The sequence below is a fragment of the Canis aureus genome, chromosome 13, assembly GCF_053574225.1.
Source record: "Canis aureus isolate CA01 chromosome 13, VMU_Caureus_v.1.0, whole genome shotgun sequence".
NCBI classification, from domain to species: Eukaryota; Metazoa; Chordata; class Mammalia; order Carnivora; family Canidae; genus Canis; species Canis aureus.
Genome location: NC_135623.1, coordinates 60,021,488 through 60,046,218, shown reverse-complemented (window position 1 = coordinate 60,046,218; position 24,731 = coordinate 60,021,488). Strand labels below are relative to the sequence as shown.

The window sequence follows — 24,731 nt, the reverse complement described above, 5'->3', positions numbered from 1 at the left end:
GATAAAGTATTCTTTACCTTCTCTTCTTTTGCAGATCCTATAGTCTTTCAAATCTGTCTAAAAAGAACAAAAATGCTTTACTATTAATGGTTATGCATTGTCCCAAACATAGTGTAAAATACAGAGTTTTAATTCAAAGCTAAATTCAAAAGTCGTAGCCAAAGATGATCCTTTAAAATACCTTTAGAGGGCAGCCCGGGTGGCTTAGGGGTTTAGCACCACCTTTGGTCCAGGGCAGGATCCTGGAGACCTGGGATCGAGTCCCACGTCGGGCTCCCTGCATGGAGCCTTGCTTCTCCCTCTGCCTGTGTCTCTGCCTCTCTCTCTCTGTATCTCTAATAAATAAATAAAAATCTTAAAAAAACTATTTAAAAAAATAAAATAAAAGACCTTTAGATATATGCCAGTTCAATAGGATCAACATTTTTATGAAAAACATAGGAGATTTAAAAAAATAGAATAAATAGGAAATACTTGAATAAGACACATTCATGTGGCATATTATTGGTACTAGGTCCTAATATACTTCTTTAGACACTGCATAAAATTCTTAATGTTATGTTCTGAATTCAAATTTGAGGTCAGATGAAAGGTTTTTTCCCCCTCCTCTCCATTCTCTTTTATTTTACCTTTTGCATTTATTAGTAATGAGTGACTTTCTGCTGTTGACGCTACTTGTGCTATGACAATTCAGAACACTGTAGATCCTCACTGCATTTGGTTTGCCATGTGCTTACTCACCTTTGTATGTGTGCATGTAATGGGGTGTTGTTGGAAGGGATCAGGAAATCAGTCTTTTATCAAATGCACTCGTTATGCAAATCAACTGCAAGAAGCCCAGAAAGTAGGAGGAAGGAAAGTGGGAGCTTCTGTATTTTTAATGAGATCCCCCAGAGAGTTAAGAAAGTTCAGAAGAAGAAATAGGAGATAATGGTGGAAAGGACACTTAATTTTAATTTCAATCAAACAGGGAAGAACAGGGCAAATGGGTGGGAGATTTTCTCATTGGACATTTCTCATGGAATTTAAGTCTACTAAAAGTTGTTAATAGAATGGAGGAGAGGGTGAAGTATTTGTAACCGAAAGAGAGGAGAAAAGAAAGCAGCCTTGAAAAGTTCATCTTAAAGCGGAAGAGAGGTGAGGATCAATGCACTGGCGATGAGTGCAAGCAGGAGCAAATACTTTCATCATTTTTAAATGTCCCAGAAAAGACAGAGAAGTTTGAGCAAACACGAAATAAGAAAATGCTTTTCTTTTCTTTTTTGTTAAGTAAAAATAGGGAAGAAATTGAGAGATCTCCTTTCTTTCTGTTTCACTCTATTTTTCTTTCTCTCTGATGGATGAAGATGCTGTGGGGAAGTAACCCAAGGTATAGGCTCCAGAAAGAGGAAGTGAAGCAGAAGTGAAAACAAGAAGAAGAAGTAAATATGAAAACATGAATACACTTTAAGAAAATTGCTAGTTATTTCTGAGCCTTGGTTAAATCATGAAGAAGATAACATATAGCTTTAGAAGACTTTCCTTTGATCCCCCTCCCCCATCTCTGCCCAGAAACTCCTCTCCTTTCCCTCTTTATTACTCTTGCTCCACCTGGCCTGTTCTTTCTGGACTAGCTCCACTTCCCACCAGGCTGTTCCCAACTTGTGTCAGCTAATGACTGCCCTGAGAAGTTCAAACAGTGGATAACTGGTAATTAAGCCAACTTAGCATTCTAACCCATTACCTGGTTCATCCAAGGGTTCCCCAGCCTCTGTGGAAAAATGGTAGGATGAAGAAACAAGGAAGACAGGAAAGGGAAGAAAAGGTGAAGAGGTAAGTCAGCTGCCATTCCTCTCAAGAACCGCTGAATTTAAAAATTCTCTGAGGTTCTAATGGAATCCCCAAAGACCCCTTTCATGGAGAAATCCATACATCATGAGATTGACCCTCTTCCTAATATCTTTCATTTGTTGAGAACATCATCCCATGACTTTCATTTTACATCACTTGAAATTTCTTAGTTTGCTTCCATATAACACTAGTCTTAACTTATAGTCCTGAGTTTCCAAGGAAATATATGTAAAATGTATCTGACCATGTTAATGGTTAAAACACTATTATGGTAACTAAAAAGACTGGAAGTAGTGAGCCATGCAGTTCCTCAGTTGTGTCAAGAGGTGGTGCCATTTATACACAATCATGCATATTTCTCAGTTTATTATTTAATATAATAAATTCTAATAATTTCTCAAAAATGTTAATAAGAAGAAATAATTGACCTCTGTGCTTTATTAAATTTGTATGCTTCCCGCAATCATTACCTCTTGAGGAAGTTTTATGTTTTATGCTGTCATTTTCATTGATTATTATTTCTGTTTAAAACATCTTCACTTGTTATTAAGAAAGTAACTTCAACAGGGAGAAGACATCTTTATCCCCCAAAATTCAGTTCAACTGCATTTTGATTGAAAGCAGGATAAAGAGAGAGGTAGATAGAAGAGTGAAGGAGACTCTCTTCCAAGCGCATCACATGAGTGTCACCTAGGCTCCTCAGGGGTGATTCTAAAATCACAGATTTGTTGGGATTCTCTCTTTAATTCTGAGAAAACGATTTCCAAATTATATTTTTTCATTTCACTCTATGATGGCTTCTCCTCAGTCCGTAAATACCCATAGCTGTTTCTAGCAGCATTTTTGGTTTGCTGATCATGCTTTATGAGGCAAAACATAGCAACACAAACATTTAAATTACCCCCATGTTTTACGACCTCAACTGCTGTATTTTATATAAAGGCCACAAAATGAATATGGTTATCGATGAAAATCGGATATACCCCAAGGACTCTGCACGCTGAACTTGAGAATGGAGCAGACTGAGAAACCAAAAGCATCTGCTGAGAAAGGTGGGTAAGGAGTCAACTGCTCAGAGCAGTTTCTACGTTCATTCCCACAGGCTAGACATCAGCCAAAGGGAAGGGGGATTATGTTTTTCATTTGGGAAATCTGATTTCCGCTATTACTTGGATATGAGTAGCATAGTTTCTGTTATATAGGAAAGAAGTAATTTGTATGAGGGAAACCAATGAAAATTGTTTTAAAATATTTACTATATGCTAGAATCTATTTTTTGGTTTTATTTTGTTTCTTTTTGTTGTTGTTGTGGTTGTTTTTTGGGGTTATTTCGGTTTGGTTTGGTTTGGGTTTCTATTGATCATGTGCCTACAAGTTTTATTTTTAAAATACAGTAAAAAGTGTTTGATATTCCTCGAAATGCCTCTATGAGGATCAGTATTCAATACAAAGGCCACTTCCAAAAACTGTGTAGTGTTTACTTCGGTCAGGGAAGTAAGACATTTCCCTAGCTTTGCGGGCTCATGTGCCGTTTATTAAGTCAATTTTAACCTTCCTCATGGTAATATTTTACCTTGTTTCTTCACTGTTCGTGTACAATAATAAATTATTTATGAAACTCTTTTAAAACCTTAGCAAATGATTAAGAATATTCCAGTAACACCAAAGCAATTGTCAAGGAGTAGTATTAAACAAGCTGATTTTCAACAAATAAGCCTGAAACTTATTTTTCAAGGTAATACTTGCAAGCGGCAATACTTTTTGGTTTGCCAGTTACTGATTCCTAGATTACTCTTCCCCTTCTAACAGCATTGAGCCCTCTACTAGGAGGGGTGCCAATGCCCAGAAACAGAGTTGTCCCTCTGTAAGAGTCAATTCTTCGTGTTTGTAACTAATGGCTAAGTAATACACAAAAGAGTGTTGCTAAATTTATTTTGCTAGGAAATATTAATAACAATAAACTTTTCTTATATTTTTTTTTGCCCTGGGACTGTGCCAGTTACTTTACATAAACATTACCTAATTTTGTATAAAAACAACAGTATGTGGGACTATTGTAAAAGTTTTGTCTAAACTCAAGCTAATCAGATTAATACAAAATTTCCTGTTTAGTGGATAGTCTATAAAATAATCATAATATAATCTGTGCTTTGCAAATGAAATGGGGTATCTTAGAAAATGTTTTAATAGGTACCTTTTATATATCATAATGGAAGCTCAGCTAATTGGTTGGGACCTATGAAGTATTAAATCATGATTTAATGATAAGCCACACTTGAAACCTTTTAGAAATAAATTAATGCTGATCAGCTGACAGAAATAATACTTCTTGAATTGAAGTAAAAAATATAAAAGTCAATTTTTTAAATTAGGAACATTTTTTTAAAGATTTTATTTATTTATTTATTTATTCATGAGAGACACAGAAAGAGAGAGAGAGAGAGAGAGGAGCAGGCTCCATGCAGGGAACCCAATGCGGGACTCGATCCTGGGACTCCAGGACCACACCCCGGGCGGAAGGCAGGCGCCAGACCCCTGAGCCACCCGGGGATCCCAATTCTGAGCATTTTGAGGCCATTAAGAACTAGTTTCTTAAATTAAAATTGTAGACAATGTTAAAAAATATTTTAACCATTTGCCCCGTCACTAGTAAATTAGCAGAATAACAAAAATAGCTAAGACAAATTGAGGACTTATTATGGTTCATATGACATGCCAAGCCATCCCAGGTATTATCTTATTTAAAACTCCCAACAAACTCTTGAGGCAAAAGACTGTTCTCCCACAGAGAAGAGGAACCAAGTATTAGAAAGATTGAGAAACTTGGCACAGTGTCTGAACAATAGCACAGGTTATAAGAGGCAAGGCCTAGAATCAGGAGGCTGATATTTCCATTTCAAAGACTGTCCCATCCTTTGAGATGTTTGCAGCCTTCCTTCAGCAAAGAAACTCTCCATGTCTTCTACAGAAATATAAAAATGAATTAAACCAACAGAAAATATGGAATATGTTCTATATTGCCAGAAAAAAAAAATAGGGCCACCTTTTACCAGTCCTTATCAATCAATACAAATAAACAAGAGTTGAATGATCACTGGTAGTATTGAAAGAATTAATTCACTGTCTAAAGAGATTGACGATAGACTCCTCACCTGATGGTGCAACTTTAAATATTCCAGGCTAGATTAACCAATTGAAGTAAAATAATTGTGTTTCAAAGCCAGCGAAACTCCAGAAGTTCAGTCCCACAATACATTACTGTAGGACTAAAATTAATTGAAGACAAGATTGCTTTTTAGCCCCACTTACGACTCTCAGAAGAATCAGCCTGATTTTGCTCATGACATCTAAGGGACTCTGTGATTCTTCAGTGAGAAATTTAATTAAATTAATTGATTAATTACTTAATTTTTAAGACTTTATTTATTTGAGAAAGAGAGAGCACACGTGCGTGTGGATGAGGGAGGGCAGAGGGAGGGAGAGAATCAAACTCCCTGCTGAAGAGGAAGCCCCACCCAATCCCAAGACCCTGGGATCTTGACCTGAGCTGAAGGCAGACACTTAACCAACTAGCCACTCAGGTGCCCCGAGAAACTGTATTTCAAAAGTAAGAGCCATTTTTTTTTTTTTTGAAGATTATGAGTTGCAAGCCACCCATTCTATCAGACCCATGCCATCAACACTTCTACCTCTTGATTCCTAAAGAAATCATTTAACCAAGATGGATTTTGAAAATCTATGTATTATGCATAAAAAGGGTAACCTGCTTGAACTTCTTTGAGTTATATTTCTCACAGATGGCATTACTTTTGTTTGTTTAATTATTTTGTTAAACCTTAAGGACTCTTGGAAAAGATAAAGCTATGCCTTTCGAAGAAGCCGCTGCCATCTCCCACTGAACGGAAGAAGTTTGACCATGACTTTGCCATCTCTACTTCCTTTCATGGGGTCCACAATATTGTTCACAACCAGAGCAAAATTCGCAAGCTGATCTGGTCGGTGATAGTCTTGGGCTCAGTCTCACTCGTCGTATGGCAGATCTACAGTCGCTTGGTCAACTACTTCACATGGCCCACCACAACATCTATAGAGGTTCAGTACGTGGAAAAGATCGAGTTCCCAGCTGTGACATTTTGTAATTTAAACAGGTAAAAATTCCTGTTTCAGTAGTCATAAGTCTCTATAACTTTGCTAGCATGACTTTATATCACTGAGATAGTTTCACTCTATGATATTGAATGTATATGAAACCATAAAGTTCTTAAATTATACCTAAAAACCTAAATTTAGGAGGGCAAAGAAGCTTATTTGATTTCTTCTTTAATTTTCTTTCTTTCTTTTTTTCTTTGTTTCTTTCTTTGTTTCTTTCTTTGTTTCTTTCTTTCTTTCTTTCTTTCTTTCTTTCTTTCTTTCTTTCTTTCCCCAATTGCTTACTAGACATCACACCAAATCCTGTGCTTCGGTAAATGTAAAGGTCCTGATCCTTGTGTTTAGAGTGTGTTAATTAGCAAAAATGAAAGAAACATAAGCAACCACAATGCAATATGTATGGCGCTTGTGCAGTACAATAAAGTATGCACACGGGATATGCTAGCACAGGGGGCAGGTGACAGTCTATATCTGGTGTCACAGGAGTCAGAGTATCAAGGATAACTAGGCAGTTTCCAGGTGGGAATGAGGAAGAATCTGAAGAGGGAACCACTGTGCAGAAGTAGTTGGAGACAGGAAATGTTCTGATGTGTCCGTGATGAGATCTTTAATGTAACAGAGGCAGGCCAGCTTCATGGGTGTGTGACCTGTGCAGTCACAGAGGGCTCTGAGCTCAGAAGAGCCTCACCCTTGGTTTAATGCTCTGCTGTTTTTGAGTCTTTAACTACAAGTCCCTCCAGAAAACAGCAATTCAACAACTACCCCAAGTCCTGTAGGAGGGCAGCTATCCCCCACGAGGCCTTCCAGGGAAAACCCTGTATTTGCCCATTGATGAGCCTGAAAGATCACATATAGGATTTATCTGGGGGGTGGCGAGGCTGATTTCCTTAAGGTCTACCACTGATCCACTACTTGATCCTGGACAACTCGCTTAATCTTAGCTCAATTCTTACATGTATAAATTATAATGTATATATATAATATATATGTAATATATATATTAAAACATAGTTGCTGTTATGTTAGATGAGATAACATATACACCATTTTGTCTTGTTCCTGGGGTCTTCCTTGGATAGGTGTTCCATACATATTAGGTATTATAGCATGTTTGTGTGACTGTTACATAAGTGTCTAGGTGTGTGTGTATCAAGGTCCCAAAAGTAAAAGCAAATCAACCCCACTCCCCAAAGATTTTCTATACTATTGCCCATGTTAAATGGCCTGCATTCTAATATAAGCAAAGGTTGGTTGAAGATATGTTATTAAAATAAAATGTATATACTATTTTGAAAATGGCAGTCTGAGGAACTTCACAGATCTCTTCAGAGAAAACAATCATAACTAGTAAAAAAGCAATCATTGAGGGTTAAATCTTCAAAATATGAAGAACTCCTACACCTCAATAGCAGACAAGCAAACAAAAATAACTCAATTTAAAAATGTACTAAGGATTTGAAGAGACATGTCTTCAAAGAAGACATACAAATGGGCAACAGGTATATGAAAAACTGTCAAATGTCACTAAACATCAGAGAAATGCAAATGAACACCACAATTAGATATCACTTCACACCTGTCAGGATGGCTATTATTAAAAAAATTAAAAATAAATTAAAAGAGTAATAAGTAAATAATTTAAAACAACAACAAAGATAGCAAGTATTGGTGAGGATGTGAAGAAATTGGAATTTTCATACACTGTAGGTAGGAATGCTCAAGGGAACATGCATTATGGAAAACAGTGCAGGGGCTTCTCAAAAAATTAAAAATAGATTTACCATATAATCCAGCAATTTCACTTCTAAGTGTGTATCCAAAAGAATTTAAAACAAGATCTCAAAGAGATCATCATTGTACTGGGGAAAAACTCCGTATTTGCCCATGGATGAGCCTGAAAGATCGCATGTAGGATTTATCTGGGAGGTGGCGAGGGTGATTTCCTTAAGATCTACCACTGATCCACTACTTGATCATGGACAACCTCATTTAATCTTTAGCTTCAATTCTTGTATGTATAAATTATAATGTCATAATATTATAACATGGTTGCTGTTACGTTAGATGAAATAATATATACACCATTTTGTCTTGTTCCTGGGGTCAACAATTCTGTATTGTACACTTAGATTTGTTTGGAGAGTAGATCTCATGTTAAGTGTTCTTATCACATAAAATCAAATTTTTAAAAAACTGGTAGAAAAAAAGAGAAAATCATTGTATCTACTACCTAATACCTAAATATAATAAAACATACCTAAATACAGTTTTCTAAAGCAACCAATAAAATATCAGGAAATTGTCCTCAGAGAATATAGCAAATGAAGAAACACTAAAAAAAAAAAAAAAAAAAAAAAAAATTCCACTAAATCCCAATAAGAACAGTGTAGAACTTGCTTCACAAACCACTTAGTTCTTCTCTCTTTCTGTCTTAGCATGATAGAAGCTACATTCTAGGTGGGTTTGACCAAAAAGAAGGGCTCTTTCTCCTCCCCCTTTCCAGTAAAGGGCTACATTATGCCCAGGAAATTCAGGCAGCCGACATTCCATCCAATTCAACCTCATACTGCAAAGGCTAAATTCCAGACTAGAAGAGGTAAAAGATGGGTTCCCTTCCTCTATGTCACCTCCTCTTACAGGGTGGAAGCTCTACCCCAGGCATGGCGGGCTGTAATGCTTAATTACCTTCACCTCAACGTGGAGCTTCCACACTGAGAGAGAGGCATGGTCAGAAGACTAAAACCACTGTCTTGTCCAGAATGCTGCTGGTAAATATTTTGCCCAATGGGAGGGGCAGGCCATAAGAACAAAGAACTCTGACGTTCTCCCTAATGGAACTCTTCTTGTAACAGAGTGTGGTGAAATTCAACTTTTCTTTTAACAGAGTATATGGCTCAAGCCTAAGGATGCCCTCAAAACAGAATCGATTTTGGTGGTAAACGATTAAGTGGAGGTTAGCAGGTTCATGAGACCAACAAGCTAAATTGTAGGCCAGCTAGTTTTTCAGTAAGAATAAAAAACAAGAGGGGCACCTGGGTGGCTCAGTCAGTTAAGCATCTGACTCGGGTTGTGGCTCAGGTCATGACCTCAGGGTTGTGAGATAGAGCCCCATGTGGGAATCTGCTTGCCCTTATTCCTCTGCTCCTCCCTTTGCTCATGCTTTCTCTCACTCTCTCTCTCCATCTATCTCTAAAGTGAATAAATAGTCTTAAAAAAAAAAAAAAAGAATGCAGAAAAGAGATATACAAGAAGAATTCTCCCAGGGTCAGAAGAACTCTCAAAGACTGGCCTCAAAATTTACTCCTTTAAAGGGGCATGAATTCAATTAAATTAAACTGTGGAGAAATCTATGCCTCACAGTATTATTAAAAACAACGGAGGGCAGCCTGGTGGCTCAGCGGTTTAGCGCCGCCTTCAGCCCGGGGCATGATCCTGGAGGCCCGGGATCGAGTCCCACGTCGGGCTCCCTGCACAGGGCCTGCTTCTCCCTCTGCCTGTGTCTCTGCCTCTGTCTCTCTCCCTGTGTCTCTCATGAATAAATAAATAAAATCTTTAAAAATAAATAAATAAAAACAATGGAGATTAAGATAAGGAAAAGACAAGCCACAAAATGAGAGAAGTATTTGCAAAAGACATATCTGATAAAGGACAGTTAGCCAAACATAGCAAACTGTTAAAAATAAGAAAACAACTTGATTAAAAAATGAGTCCAAACATCAACAAACACCCCACCAAAAAGAAATGTACAGGTGGCAATGGGGCACATAAAAAGATGCTCCACTCCACATTATATGTCATCAGAGAAATGTAAATTAATATAACAATGAGATACCACACCACACACGTATTACAATGGCCAAAATCTAAAACAAGACCTCAAATCTTGGTGAGACTGTGGAGCTACAGGAACTCCCATTCATTGCTCTCATTATTGAATTTAAAACACAGTATGTTACTGGAGATAAAGAGGTCAGTTTATACTGATAAAAGGGGTGATCTATCAGGAAGATATGATTCAGCATATATAGTTGCATGCTTCAGTACCCTACTTTCGGTAATCAGTAGAACAACTGAGCAGAGGCTCAACAAGAAAACAGAAGCCTGAGCAGACTTGAACAGCCATATAAACCAGAAACTAGACCTAAAAGACATCTGTAGACTATTCTATGCTGTAGCAGCAGAATCCATACTCTTCTCAAGTGCACATGAAACATTTTCTAGGCTAGGTCATATGCGAGGCCATAAAATAAGCTTCAATGAATTAAAAAGATTTGAAATCATTCAGAATATGTCCATCAACAATAGAATGAAATTAGAAATCATTAATAGAAAGAAATTCAGGATAGTCACAAATATATGGATATTAAACACCACACACCTAAATAGCTGATAAGTCAAAGAAGAAATAAGATGATATTAGATAATACTCGGAGATAAATGAAAAATAAGGATACAACATAGAAAAACTCATGAGATTCTGGGGCTCCTGGATGGCTCAGTCAGTTGAGGATCTGACTCTTGATTTCAGCTCAAGTCATGATTCCGGGTCATGGGATGGAGCCCTATGTCAGACCCCAAGCTCAATATAGAGTCTACTTGTCCCTCTCCCTCTACTCCTCCCCCTGTTTGTGCTGTCTCTCTTTCTCTCTCTCCTCAAATAAATAAATAAAATCTTTTTTTTTAATTTTTAAAATTTTTTTTTATTTATTCATGATAGTCACAGAGAGAGAGAGAGGGGCAGAGACACAGGCAGAGGGAGAAGCAGGCCCCATGCACCGGGAGCCCAATGTGGGATTCGATCCCGGGTCTCCAGGATCGCCCCTGGGCCAAAGGCAGGCGCTAAACCACTGCGCCACCCAGGGATCCCGAATAAATAAAATCTTAAAAAAAAATTATGGGATGCTACTGAAACCACACTGCCAGAAAAATTTGAGGGCACCTAATTTAGAAATAAGGAAAAATCTTGGGAAGCCTGGGTGTCTCAGTGGTTGAGCGTCTGCCTTTGGCTCAGGGCATGATCCTGGATTTCTGGGATCAAGTCCCATGTTGGGCTCCCTGCATGGAGCCTGCTTGTCCCTCTGCCTGTGTCTCTGCCTCTCTCTGTGTCTCTCATGAATAAATTAATAAAATCTTAAACAAAGAGAAAGATCTCAGAGAAAATATTTAATACTCTGTGATTTAAGTATTTTCATAACTTTTAGTATAAAAATTTAATTCATTTTACATAGCTCAAATTGCAAATCAATGATTTAGGCTCTTGTGTTAGATGGTGCTATCTCAAAAAACTGCTAGTGTATTCTAGTTCAGTTAGATACAGGAAATACCCAGACCAAAAACAAAATTCAATATTTTAGAAACTATAATTACTGAATAAGGAAATTCTTAATTGTAAGGGAATTATTCTTTCTTATGTGACAAAGAACTTAGGTGACATCTATACTGTAGAGGTTACAGAATTTTCATCTCCCAAAGTCTAATTTTATAGGTATATAATTTGAATCCCAATACATGGGCATCTAACCCAATATAGTCCACCAGATTATTGGCAGGTCAGGAAAAAACTGAAGCTGTCTACTGTTTGGTTCTCAAAGCCACTGGTCTTCAAATGTTTTGGTTCTTGGGCCACATAATGGAAACTTGAAAAACTATTCTTCTTGCATATTTTAAATTGATATCTAATTTTAAACCATATCTGTAAATAAGTTTATTTCTTGTTTTAGGAGATTAAAAATGTAAATTTTATGAGATAGAGTAGGAGAAGAATCATTGATGATAAGAGTAAATATTTTAATTGATTCCATGAAGTTTTAAGAATTTTATTGTGTAAACCACATTGATATAAATCACATAAATAGTTATCTGTGGACTTTACTTGATTTTCCCAATAATCTAGAAGTCACACAGAATAACCTAGTTACATTTAAAATAACAAATCATACTGCTTTGTGCTACTACAGCTTTTCTCAACTCACAAGATCCCAGCAAGGGCTCAAGCACCTTGTGTCTAATGCCAACCTTCACCTTAATCAGAAATATGTGCATGATAAAGCAAGACAAAATTTAAGGAGCCTTGATAAATTAATTCTTAGAGTCTTTTCTGAAGCAAGATACAATTTAATTGTGTGAATCGGTCTATCAGAAGCCCTGAGTTTGTCACACACCAGTATGCATTATATGCTATGATTTGTGATGGGTGACAGGCAAAAAGTCTTTCATAAATGAGAGAAGAACCATGGTGAATGCAGGCTGTTTTTAAACTTCAGGTGAAAGTTGAAGATCTGGAAATTTATTCCCTTAAAATTGACTGTTCATGAGTACCTTCAGGTCCATGCACATCGTTTGAAGACCAAGCTAAGCTAAACTCATCACCTCCAATTTACATGAGAGAAAATAAGGCCTACCATTGCAATTTTCCAGACCTCTGCAAAAGATGTCTGCTGTTGGATCCTACTGTCTGTAGTCTTGCTAAACTACCTTATCAGCAGGAATGGATACCTGCGGTCAAGAAATTTTGCCAAAGGATCTCAAATTATTAGAAAAGGTTTACTTTTAATCATGGGACTTATGCAGTATATATGACAGCCTAGAGTACATAATTTTTGTACCATTCCCCTCTTTTATACAAAAAAATATATTTTCAGTTACAATTATGAAATTAAATATATGGCAACAATAGCCTATTTGTATTTGTTCTAAAAATGTTTTTAATTAGGCAAATATAACACAAAAATGGGAGGGGGGAGCAATGCATTGATAATTTTTAACATTAATGTATTTTTGAAATAAAAAGAAAAGGTTTGTATTTTGCATCTGTTGCAGTTATGAATAATAATAGCATTGTAGCTTCCAGTTTTTCAGCCTTTTGCAAATTTGCCAATGGTTTCATCAAAATTAACCTTCTTAATATATTCATGTTCAATAGAGCTAGATTTGTAGATACAGTTTGATTCACAGTTGATTGAAAAATACTTATTAATTTTAGTTTTGAAAATTTCTTTCACACTAGGCAAAGATTATACAAAGAAGACAAACTCATCAGGATGCACTTGGCAGAGATTTATAAAAATTACACTTCATGATAAATTCCAGGAATTGCAGTACTGCTTATGGTTTTGTTCCTGTGGGATCCATTCTAGAGACTTTCAGATGTTCCTGTGTCAAACATTCTCACTAAACTATCTTCATAAAATTAATCACAGATTTCCCTTATATTTGGTAAAAACTTCTGAAATTTGTTTCCTTCTACTAAATGCAGGAATAAAATAAATAAAAAATAAAAACAGAGATAATGACTGGATGTAGTGAATATGGATACTATTTGAGCAATTGTATTAGAATGAGTAACTCGAGTTCCGTTCCTTTATCATCACAGTAGTCACTGTGCTTTTTTGTTTATTCCAAATCTACTATTTAAATGCAAAAACAATATGAGGTAAGAGATTTTATTTTTTTGTTTTTTGTTTTTTAAGATTCCATTTATTTATTCATGAGAGACGCAGAGAGACAGAGAGAGAGGCACAGGGAGAAGCAGGCTCTCTTTAGGGAGTCTGATGCAGGACTTGATCCCGAAACCTTGGCATCACGCCCTGAGCCAAAGGCAGGTGCTTAACCCCTGAGCCAACCAGGCGTCCCAGTAAGGGATTTTAACTAAAAGATAAAATCATGACTCTTACACAAGTATAAAATGAACACCTGTCAAAGATTTTATTTTAGTAGAGAACTGTGAGATATTAAAATTGGCTCCCAGGAGAATCCAAACAGAAGATATTCTCACCTATTTTTCCTTCCCATAAAATGATCTGCAAAATATACATTTCTTGTTAATACATGGTAGACTTAAATCTGTCTTGGTGGGATTCAATGAGGGCCTGAGTCAGGCATCAACTTGGACATCAGATGAAATGTGTGCATTTGGGTCACAAAACCTGGGGATGTGTAGTTAGAGGCATTAGTACATGCAAGGACAGATTCATTAACCAGCTATTATATTAACTTGTTTAAACAAATCAATGGATTTTTATTCCTGTTTTCTTTTGCCAGCCTCTTGCCAGTGTATGTTAAATAAAAGAGCAAGGCAAACTCTAATTATGCAAGATTTCTGAAAGAATAGACTTGGGAAGATTTAGAAATTTGAATTAAAGTAAAAAATACACTCAGATCAAGACGCTTTGGTTTTATGATGAACAATACGTCTCACAATTTTTTTTTACTTCCTTTGTTCCAAATATTGTTAGACCTTATTCATTAAGTTTAGCTCATCTGCCTAACTCACCTTCATGGTCTCAACTATTATTATTATAATTAAAAAACCTTTTTTGAGAATATTTTAAAATGCCCTCCCTTTTACCCTTTTTAGCTATTGTATTTATACCTCTTACATGTGGGAGAATTCCTTCATTTCTTTCCATAGGCGCTTTTGAAAAGAATCCAGTGAACATTGAATCTCTTTGGGTAGAAACTCCAAAGTTGCAGGGCTTGGGAGCAGGTCCCTTGTATGTCATCATTCACAGAAACAGAGAGCTGAAGGAAGTTCAGTTAGGCCTAACACTGTGATCCTCCCCCAAATCACTTGCAGATGTGGACTGTTAACTCCCCAAATTTTGATCAAGAGAAGCAAGGTTGTTGGATATACTCCTGTTAGGTATAATACCACCATGGATTTCCTTTTCTCTAAGAAAAGGGGAAGTCAAAGGAGGATATGTGTAGGATTCTAGAACCTTAAGGCCATCTAGGTTCAAAGCTGGTTATGTAAGATATTGTATTAGGACCTGACCATGAAAACCTCTAAAAGAATGTATGATATTGGTTTGGGTTTGTTTTTTTATTTTCCATGTAGGGCACTCTACCTTGACTGAGGAAGGGTTTAATGTGGCTTGTATGAGAAAGCAAAATTATATAAAAGATAATAGAAAGTGAAGAAAGTACTTACTGTAGTTAGGGCAAGTAGATTCCTTCTGCTTTAATTGCCAGGAAAATACTTTGATAATAAAAGAGGCATTAATTTCATGAATATTTACCTAACTCTCACTAAATTCCAAGAACTCTTCTAAATGTTTTAGGAAAAATAACTTAATCCACAAAATAACATTTTGAGGTAAGTTTTTTTTTTTTTTTTTTAACATACCATGATTTTACAAGGGAGGAAGCTGAGTCACAGTGAGATGAAGAAATTAGCCAAGTCATACCATGAAATGCCTACAACAGTCAGGGCTTGATCAGAGAAAAAGAAGCACTGTGAGTGACACAGAGAAAGGACTTTTTTTATAAGGATTAAGCCCACTGCATGTAAGGGCTGGGTAAGCTGTCTTTCTGAGTCTCTTGCCTCCATTTCTGGTGCTGGGCTTGAAGTCAGCAAGATCTACAGTCCGAAAGGAACACTGATCTGAAGCAAAGGGAAGAAATACCAACTAGAAGGGTACGGCTCTCTTTTTCACTACCCCTGATCTCTGTGGTGCAGGCGTCTTGCAGGATGAGCTGGCACCTTCTCCAGGTTGCACTCCCATTTGACCCAGGATTTGAAGAAGCTGAAGGAGGCAGGAAGGAGGAGCTACAGTCCTGGCTGTTGGCCCATATCAACAAGTTGAGTCAGGAGATGTACCGCAAATGGGTATGAGGCCCAAGTTCCTACTCTACGATGAACTTGAGATTGTAACTAGATACATCCTATGGAGATGTTGGAAGATAGTTCTGACATAGTCTTACGGGTGCAGGGCAAAGCCACAATGAAGAGCTGGGATTTGAACCCAGGAAATCTGGCCCCTGAGTCTCTATTCTTAGCAGCTTCACATTCCTACCTCTCTCTTCATGCGGGGTCTTCAAGATCCATTAGGATGCATCCAGATCAAGGTTTGGAAGTGTTCTAGATAAATGAAACTACATGCACAAATACAAAGCAAATGCAGGAAATGACAAAGACCTCTTAGGAATTCCATTTTGCTTGAACGTATTATGAACGAAGGAGAGCGTAGCAGATAAGCTGGAGAAGCTGATAGGATCGGGATATTTGGTGTCTGTCCTCTAGATAACAGAAATTTTTTGCTATTCTGAATATTGCCTTTATTTTTACTCATAGGTTCCGAACAGAGGCTGCAGCCAAATTTGGTGTTATTTTTTTCTTATGGAATATCGTGTACAAAGTCGTCCATCTTCAGGAAATCAGGTCCAATTACTCTGGCTTTAAAGATGCTACTGATTTTCTTGAAAGTCATCAAAACTTCAGCATTACAGAGTTTGTTAAAAAAAATGGTTTTTACCTCAACAATAGAACTCTGTTGGAATGTAACTTTTTTGGAAAGCCATGTGGTCCACAGGTAACACTTTGATGTTTCTGCAAAGATCATCAACATAAGAAACTACTGCAACTGTACTGTTTCATACTGAGATAAAGTTTACTTTCATAGGGAATTAATCTAAATTTACTCAAAGATTATATTTCATTAGCTCAGCCTTATGACATCAGGGGGCGTGGAATATACTTGAGACATATTTCTTTTTCCAAGTGGTTGGATAAGAAAAACTAGAGAACAGAAATTTTGATTACCTTTACTTCAGGACAATCTCAAAAAAAAAAAATTTAACCCAAGGGAATATTTTAATATTTCCCATTCTTTGATAACATATGCCAAGACAGCAATTTTATTATCATGAAGGAGCCAACATTCAAGGTTTGTTTTTCTTTTTGCTTGGAGGCAGTAGAAAATGAGCAGGTGCTGGCATTTGACTATGTAACTATATATATATATGTATATATATATATATATATATTTATATATACACACTTATATTTCCTTATATATATATTTCCTTATATATATATTTCCTTATATATATATTTACTTATATACTTATATATTTACTTATATATTATATTTACTTATATATGTATTTTATTTTATTTATTTATAAATATATTATAAATATATTATAAACTATATATATTTCTCTAATCACTCATAACATCCTGTTTTTATACTTAGTGTAATTTACATTTAAGATAGTGTTGGGTATACCTGGAAACTATTAGCAAAGGGTATGTAGGCACTTCAACACCCTGTTTCTTGTATCAGCAATTCTGTAGCACGTGTTGTTAGGTGATCCCAAGCAAACTTCACGAATTCATGATTCTGGGACACAATTCCTTATCCTTCTGGTAGCCTTCCTTAGTGCACAGAAAACAGAAAAAAAAAATGCTTGACAGACCTCTGACAGAGATGAAGCCCTGTTCCAAACTCTTAACTTAGAGAAGTTCTTCTATGTTGCTTGTTATTTACCAACCAACATGTTTATTTTTTGTTTTTTTAAGATTTTATTTATTTATTCATGAAAGGCACAGAGAGACACAGGTAGAGGGAGGAGCAGACTCCCTGCGGGGAGCCTGAAGCCTGATGTGGGACTCCATCCTGGAACTCCGGGCTCATGCCCTGAGCCAAAGGCAGAAGCTCAACCACTGAGCCCACCGAGGCGTCCCTCAACCAACTTGTCACCAAAAAATTTTGTATTAGACATGTATCAGACGGGAATTTTTCAGTTGCAAATTACAGAAACCCACCTCTGGAAGCTAAAGAGTAAAAAGAATGCATTAGTGTAATGAACAGAGAACTCTTGAGAGTAAGACTGGCTTCAGAAAAGCTTCAACCAAGGATCTTTGACAACCTCATTAACATTCTCTCTCTTGACTCACATTGATTTTTTCCTGTGTGAATTCTCCTCCCAGAGCCATGATGCCTGCTGACAACCCTCGCCTCTTATTATCATAGGTTAACACTCCAGTATCCTTTCAATAATCCCATGCAAAACTGATTAGGTTTACTTAAGACACATGTCAATTCCTAAACCAATCACTGAGGTGAGAGTAGGGTATTCAGATTGACCCAGTTTTTATCTTATGCTCACCTCTGTAGTATCCGCGTTTGGAGGAAAAAGATCACCAAAAAAGCAGAACAATGTGATTGGCTGTCCCAACATGGTGGGGGGGAGGGGGTAAACTCCTCAAGAGAGGATGTGAGAGCCTTCTCCATAGGTAAGAACACGTTTCCATGAATCCTTACTAAACATAAAACAAATAACTTTTTAAAACATTTTCATTTACATAAAAAAGTCTCCATTAGATAATCACAAATTAATTAACAAGTACATATTACAAAAAAACTATTAATGAACACAATCCAGAATCACTGTTATCTATTCTTCTGATATTTCTGCATTCTCATTAGACAGATGTCTATTTAAAAAACAAAAAAAGAGCAATCTAAACTTCAAAAATGACCAAAATATCTAACTAATTGCATTTAGTTTGGTTCATTTTCTTTTCTTTTCTTTTTTTTTTTTTTTTGGTTCATTTTCATATTGGAGGACTTCGCACATGTATTCACTGAATATGGAAATTGTTTTACTTTTAATCATGGTGAAAATATTCAAGCAAAGGAAAAAGTGAGTGTCTCTGGAAGAGGCTTAAGCTTGCTCTTCAATGTCAATCAGGTACTGAATTTTCTTAAACCTAGTCAGGGGTCAAGACAAACAAGTATGTGCAGATGTTTCAAGAGATTTGACCAAAATATTTTGCCCTATCAAACTGTTCTCACAGTTGGTATTATTTCAGTTTTTGTTAATGTAGTCTGGAGCCCCATAGATGCAAACATTGACTTTACAGATTAAAAACATCAAAATTTAGAGGCATAACCTGGACGTTTTCAACTATACTATTAGCTGTCATTTTTGTGACTCCAGAAATGTTTATGCCACAAAATCATGAAACCAGAGGTTTCCAAATTCCAATGTATGTAGTTGATTTAAAATGACTTTATCTATTTTAAGAATATGTTAGAAAGAGTTTTATGTAAAAAAGGCAATATGTTTTAGAGAAGAGTCATACATGCACACTTGACAAGCCATGGAATCTATAGTCTGAAGGATGATTTAAAAAATATTTGTTATATAAAGAATGTTGTATAAATTAATTTTGTTTAAGCCTAGCTTCTGCAAATTTGTACTTGGTCCAAGAAGTCTTAAGTATTAGGTCTGAGAGGCAGATGTCCAGACACCAGAGGAATACAGCAGTTGGCATCTTCAAGGGTACCTGGTATAGCACCCTACCAAGGTTATTTCTCATGTTCTATCTTATACAACTGTTTCTAGTATTATACATTTAGAGATATATGCTTCATTATTTTGGTTTTGTAAATGAAGATTCTGAAATGCTGACAAATTAAGCATCCAAAATCATACAATTAATGCACAGGGGAGAAATAAACCTAGTTACCCCAAATTCCATTGAACTATCCTACCTCCCAATCCAAGTGAATGGGGCTGTTGGCTACTTCCAAAGAATTTTTCTTTAAGGCATGTTTCATAATTTCCTCTTGTACCCCATTCATTACTTTTGCTCAAACACAGTACTGCACAGTGTAATGCATGTATATATATTTGATTTTATATATAAATATATATTTTTTTACTGGAACATATGTTTGATTAATATTTCCAGGTCATTTAAATATTAGTCTTATAGTCTGTTCAAATATTATACCATGAATTTTACAAACTGGAATTTCCCAAATATTTTTAGAATGTAATAAAAACCTGCAAATGCAAAATAATATTCCATAAGTAAATGGCTCTTAAATACTTGTCCAGACTAGCCGGTTGAGTGTTTCTTAAAGAGTCATAACAGACTCAGGAGAAATAGATTCCTGAGTTACAAATGGAATATTAAGCATGTTTATTAAATGTAATTACATATGCAGTTGACCCATTTGAAGGAAAAATCATCATATTCCCAAGCCCGTTCTTTCCCCTTATTTTCTGAAATTACAACTATAGACAGTCCTCAACTTAACAATGTCTCCATTTACAATGTATCGACTTTACAATGATGTAAAACTGATCTGTATGCAGTCAAAGTCATACTTCAAGTTTTGAATTTGCATCTTTTCTTGGGCCAGTGATATGTGGTATCACACTCTTTCATGATGTTGGGCAGCAGGAGTTCCCAGCCAGCCAGGCAATCACCAGCGTAAATAACTGATACACTTAGAATCATACTGCCCCCATACAGCCATTCTGGTTCTCACTTTCAGTTCCATTTTCAATAAATTACATGAGATATTCAACATTTTATTATAAAATACGCTTTGTGTTAGATGATTTTGCCCAAGTGTGTGCTAAAGTGAATGTTCTAAGCATGTTTAAGGTAGGCTAGGCTAAGCTATGATGTTAAGTTAGGCATATCAGATGCATTTTTGATTTATGATATTTTCATCTTACAATGGGTTATCCAGATGCAACCTCCTTGTAATTCAAGGAATATATAACAAAGTTCAGTTTAATTTTTTTCAACTGGCATAGGATTTATAGAAGAGCACTGTTTTTTTTTTTTTTTAATTTTTATTTATTTATGATAGGCACACAGTGAGAGAGAGAGAGGCAGAGACACAGGCAGAGGGAGAAGCAGGCTCCATGCACCGGGAGCCCGACGTGGGTTTCGATCCCGGGTCTCCAGGATCACGCCCTGGGCCAAAGGCAGGCGCCAAACCGCTGCGCCACCCAGGGATCCCCTAGAAGAGCACTGTTAAAGACATAGTGTAAGTCTTCATCTTAGGGGGAAATGAATTTCAATTTTAAATAAGGCCAGATTTTAATCGCAAGGAGAAGAAAGGAGCCAAATGATTTTCTAAAACAAATGAAGCAAAAAGAACAACCAAGAAAGAAGCAACTAAAAGGCAACAAGGTAAAGAGAGGGCTCCTAGGGAAACAGACCATTAATAGTTATGGCAAGTACTACAGTATTCATCCAAGGCGAAAATAATCTATGGAAACTGTTGACACCTTGAACATGTGATTCAACCATGAAAAGTATGTCTTAGCTGTTTAATTTTCAGTTTTTACATAAAAAGAAATTGAACCGTGATATGAAATATTTGATTTTAAGTCAGTTAAATGCCATCACAAGGTAATAAAACTAAATCTTAAATTTGTGTAGAATTGATATCAATTTGTATTTTGGGAAAATTTTTGTTTGTTTGTTTGTTTCAGGGGGAATTCACTGATGACCCAGCCCTTGGCTTTGTTGATGCTGGAATCATCTTTGTTATCCATTCACCAAAGAAGGTGCCACAGATTGATGGTTTAGGCTTGTCGTCACCTGTGGGAATGCACGCACGGGTAACAATCCGCCAAGTCAAGGTAAATAATATGTGCAAGGTGTAGTGTGAAGGAATCAGGTAGGTTAATAACTGTATATACACAAAAATAATATTTCCACTAGAAACCCCTTTCTGCCATGCCTTTAGAAGACCTATGGAAATTCTATAGTTAGTTGCATATCACATTCTTTCTCATTACTAGGAGGTCCATATGTAGTAAAATCAGTGAATTCACACATACAATGTAAGTGAAAGCTGGGAAACCTGACAAATTCAAAGTAACTAAATTGCATTAGAAATGGAAAGGGTCAGTAAATACGAAGAGACCCCTAAGTTGTTGAGCCATGCATTTTCCCAATGAGATGTCCTGGGAAGAAGAAAAATAAGTGGGAAGAAGAGGAATCTTAGAATCAGGCATGTCTGGCAGATTTCCATTTGCCAGCCATTTGCCTGCAATCTCCTTAATTAACTTCCTGAAATTCCATCTCCTCCCTCTGATAAAGATAATATCTCTTTTTCCTAGTTATTGTAATAACTATGATGTTTAAGTGAAATAACATAAAGCACTTACCAGGGTGTCTAGGTGGCTCAGTTGGTTAAACATCTAACTCTTTTTTTTTTTTTTTTTTTTAAATTTTTTATTTATTTATGATAGTCACAGAGAGAGAGAGAGGCAGAGACATAGGCAGAGGGAGAAGCAGGCTCCATGCACCGGGAGCCCGACGTGGGACTCGATCCCGGGTCTCCAGGATCGCGCCCTGGGCCAAAGGCAGGCGCTAAACCGCTGCGCCACCCAGGGATCCCCCTAAACATCTAACTCTTGATATCAGCCCAAGTCATGATCTCAGGGTCCTGAGATCAAGCGCCATGTTGGGCTCTGCACTCAGCAAGGAGTTTGCTTGGGGTTCTCTCTCTCCCTCTCCCTCTGCCCCTTCCCCTGTGCGGTCTCTCTCAAATGGATAAATAAAATCTTTTTTTTAAAAAAAAGATTTTATTTATTTAATAGAGAAAGAGAGAGAAAGATAGCACAAGCAAGAGGAGTGGCAGTGGGAGAGGAAGAAGGAGATTCCCCACTGAGTAGGGAACCCAGTGCAGGGCTCAATTCCAGGACCTCAGGATCATGACCTGAGCCAATCATGCTTAACTGACGTACCCCCCAAGAGACCTCAAATGGATAAATAAAATCATTTTAAAATAAAATAAAAAAAAACACTTCATATTGTCTGGCACATAATAAGTGCTCAATAAAATATTTTTGGTGTTTAATTTTGGTTGCTGTTTTGTGAGTGGACTGATGAATATGTCAACATTATTTCCATAAATTATACTATTTTTTTCTTACATGAGTTAATTTTTAGAGCAGTCTGAATTTATTGATTCACTTTACGTACAGAACATTTAGGATATGTGTTAAAGGCACTGCTATATTTACCTTCAGGGATTTTCAGATTAATAGATTAAGTAACATGGGAAAATGTAGACAAAAAAAGAAAGAAAGAAAGAAAGAAAGAAAGAAAGAAAGAAAGAAAGAACTCTGAGAGAAAAGTAAAAAATGTATATTAGCTTCTCTTCTTGGGATGCAAAGGTGTGGATTGACTCAGATAAACCTCCTGAACTAGGTGTTTATTTTCTCTTAAGACAGTTCATCAAGAACACCCTTGGGGAGAATGCAACCCTAACATCAAGCTACAGAATTTTAGTACTTACAGCACTTCTGGTTGCTTGAAGGAATGCAAAGCTCAGCACATACAAGAACAATGTGGATGCATACCTTATCTGCTTCCTGGTAAATAAAGAATGACAAATTTCCTCTTATTTAATTATTTTTTTAATTAATTGGAATCATGGGAAATAACATCATGAAATTGTTTTCCATTCTTATGAAAGCTATGCCAGAAAGTCATCTACTTGACAAATACAACCTCAACAGACAGATATTAAATCATGGAGTCATAGGAGAGATTTCCGGAGAAGAAAATTGAGCCAGTCTCCAATTCTTATTTTCAGGCTGTAAAATTGGGTGCTTTTCAATATCTCAAACTAATCATCACAATTTTCTCAATTCAAAAGAAAAATTAGATTGTCTATATAAATCTTAGTCAACCCTGAATATTTCATTTTGGGAAATCCTTTTATCTGTGGTCAGAAAAACAACCCCAGGCTCCCTTTGCATACAATTTGAAACATTTCCAGGGCCATGGATATGGGAAGCAGGCACTGACCGAGGCGTGGAGCAGGATGGATAAGAAATAGACTCTGACTTAGGCTCCTCATCTCAACTACACAGTTTCTCCTCTCCATGACCTTAAACTAAACCTCTTTGTAGTTTCTGTATTTAAAATGGGGAGAAGGATCCCTGGGTGGCTCAGCACCTGCCTTTGGCCCAGGGCATGATCCTGGAGTCCTGGGATCGAGTCCCACGTCAGGCTCCCTGCATGGAGCCTGCTTCTCCCTCCTCCTGTGTCTCTGCCTCTCTCTCTCTCTCTCTCTCTCATAAATAAACTAATAAATAAATCTTTAAAAAATAAAAAAAAACTAAATGGGGAGAATACTGACAGTGTCCTACCTTATAGGATTGTCATAAGGATGAAAGGAGTATGTAAGTGGTTTAAAACATACGTGATACAGAATACATTCTACATAAGCATCGATCATTTTTATTCAGAATTGCCTCATCCCTTTTCTCCAGTAAATTTATAAGGAAATGTAGAGTGCATTAAGGAGATACCAGTTTGGCTCTTTAAATTTTTCCTCCCCATGTATATTTTCTTTAGATATTAGCATGTTTTTATAGGTTTTGTTTTGTTTTGCGAAAGAGCGGATGGATGGATGGATGCATGGATGGATGGATGGATGGATGAAAGGTATTTTCGTCCTTACATCACTTATTTCATAAAATGTAAAGTCTCTATGTTTACACTTATTATTTTTAAGGAAACGGGATAGAGTGTGACCTACAAAAGTTTTACAACTGTGTTTCTCCTACACTTGGTAAGTGATTTAATGTAATTCTTTATTCTCAGAAGTTACATGGCAGTTACATGTTCAGAGTTATACAAGTCATTAAATCATACTATGGCTTAGTCCAGAAATGAAATAGAATAGAGACTGTAAAAGAGGGAGTTTTTTAGTGTTTTTAAAATTAAGAACAAAAAACAATTAAGAACAGTAGCTTTTAGAGACATAGTAAAACAAAACAAAACCCTCTGATTTAAAGATACATCTGAATTAAAGATTTTCTGTGACAAAGTAACAGCAAGAGGGTTTTGATTTTTATTTCTATTTTATTGTGTTTTGAATTTTATATTTTGTATAATCAAAATAGCTTTTTTTTTCTTATTGTGTAAAGCATGCTTCTTGTGACTAGTTCAAACATTTCAGAACAGAGAAGAATCTTGTGGAAATCAGTAGAAGTTGCAACACTCTGAGAATTACTGTCATTATTTAGGTGACCATTCTTTTGTTTATTCATTTCATTATACATATAAATGCATATATTAAAAATTATGCAAATGAGATCAAACCATACATGCCGTATTTACTGGGGACAACTTCTTCTTAAGCAACATCTTTTTTGCTTTCATATTGTTTATCTTAACACCCAACCAATGT

At 36.4% G+C, this 24,731-nt stretch overlaps 1 protein-coding gene across 1 annotated transcript in view; it reads left to right on the top strand.

The window, feature by feature from the left end:
* Positions 1-2,461: 2,461 nt before the first annotated feature.
* ASIC5 (acid sensing ion channel subunit family member 5) overlaps positions 2,462-24,731 on the top strand; it is a 33,654-nt gene continuing 11,384 nt past the window's right edge. Inside the window, exons 1-7 of the mRNA XM_077844407.1 lie at positions 2,462-2,882; positions 5,672-5,978; positions 16,052-16,289; positions 18,331-18,456; positions 21,010-21,159; positions 22,758-22,905; positions 24,054-24,110. Of these exons, the coding sequence (XP_077700533.1) occupies positions 2,843-2,882; positions 5,672-5,978; positions 16,052-16,289; positions 18,331-18,456; positions 21,010-21,159; positions 22,758-22,905; positions 24,054-24,110 (1,066 nt within the window). The 5' untranslated portion in view covers positions 2,462-2,842. The remainder of the gene's footprint in view (positions 2,883-5,671; positions 5,979-16,051; positions 16,290-18,330; positions 18,457-21,009; positions 21,160-22,757; positions 22,906-24,053; positions 24,111-24,731) is intronic.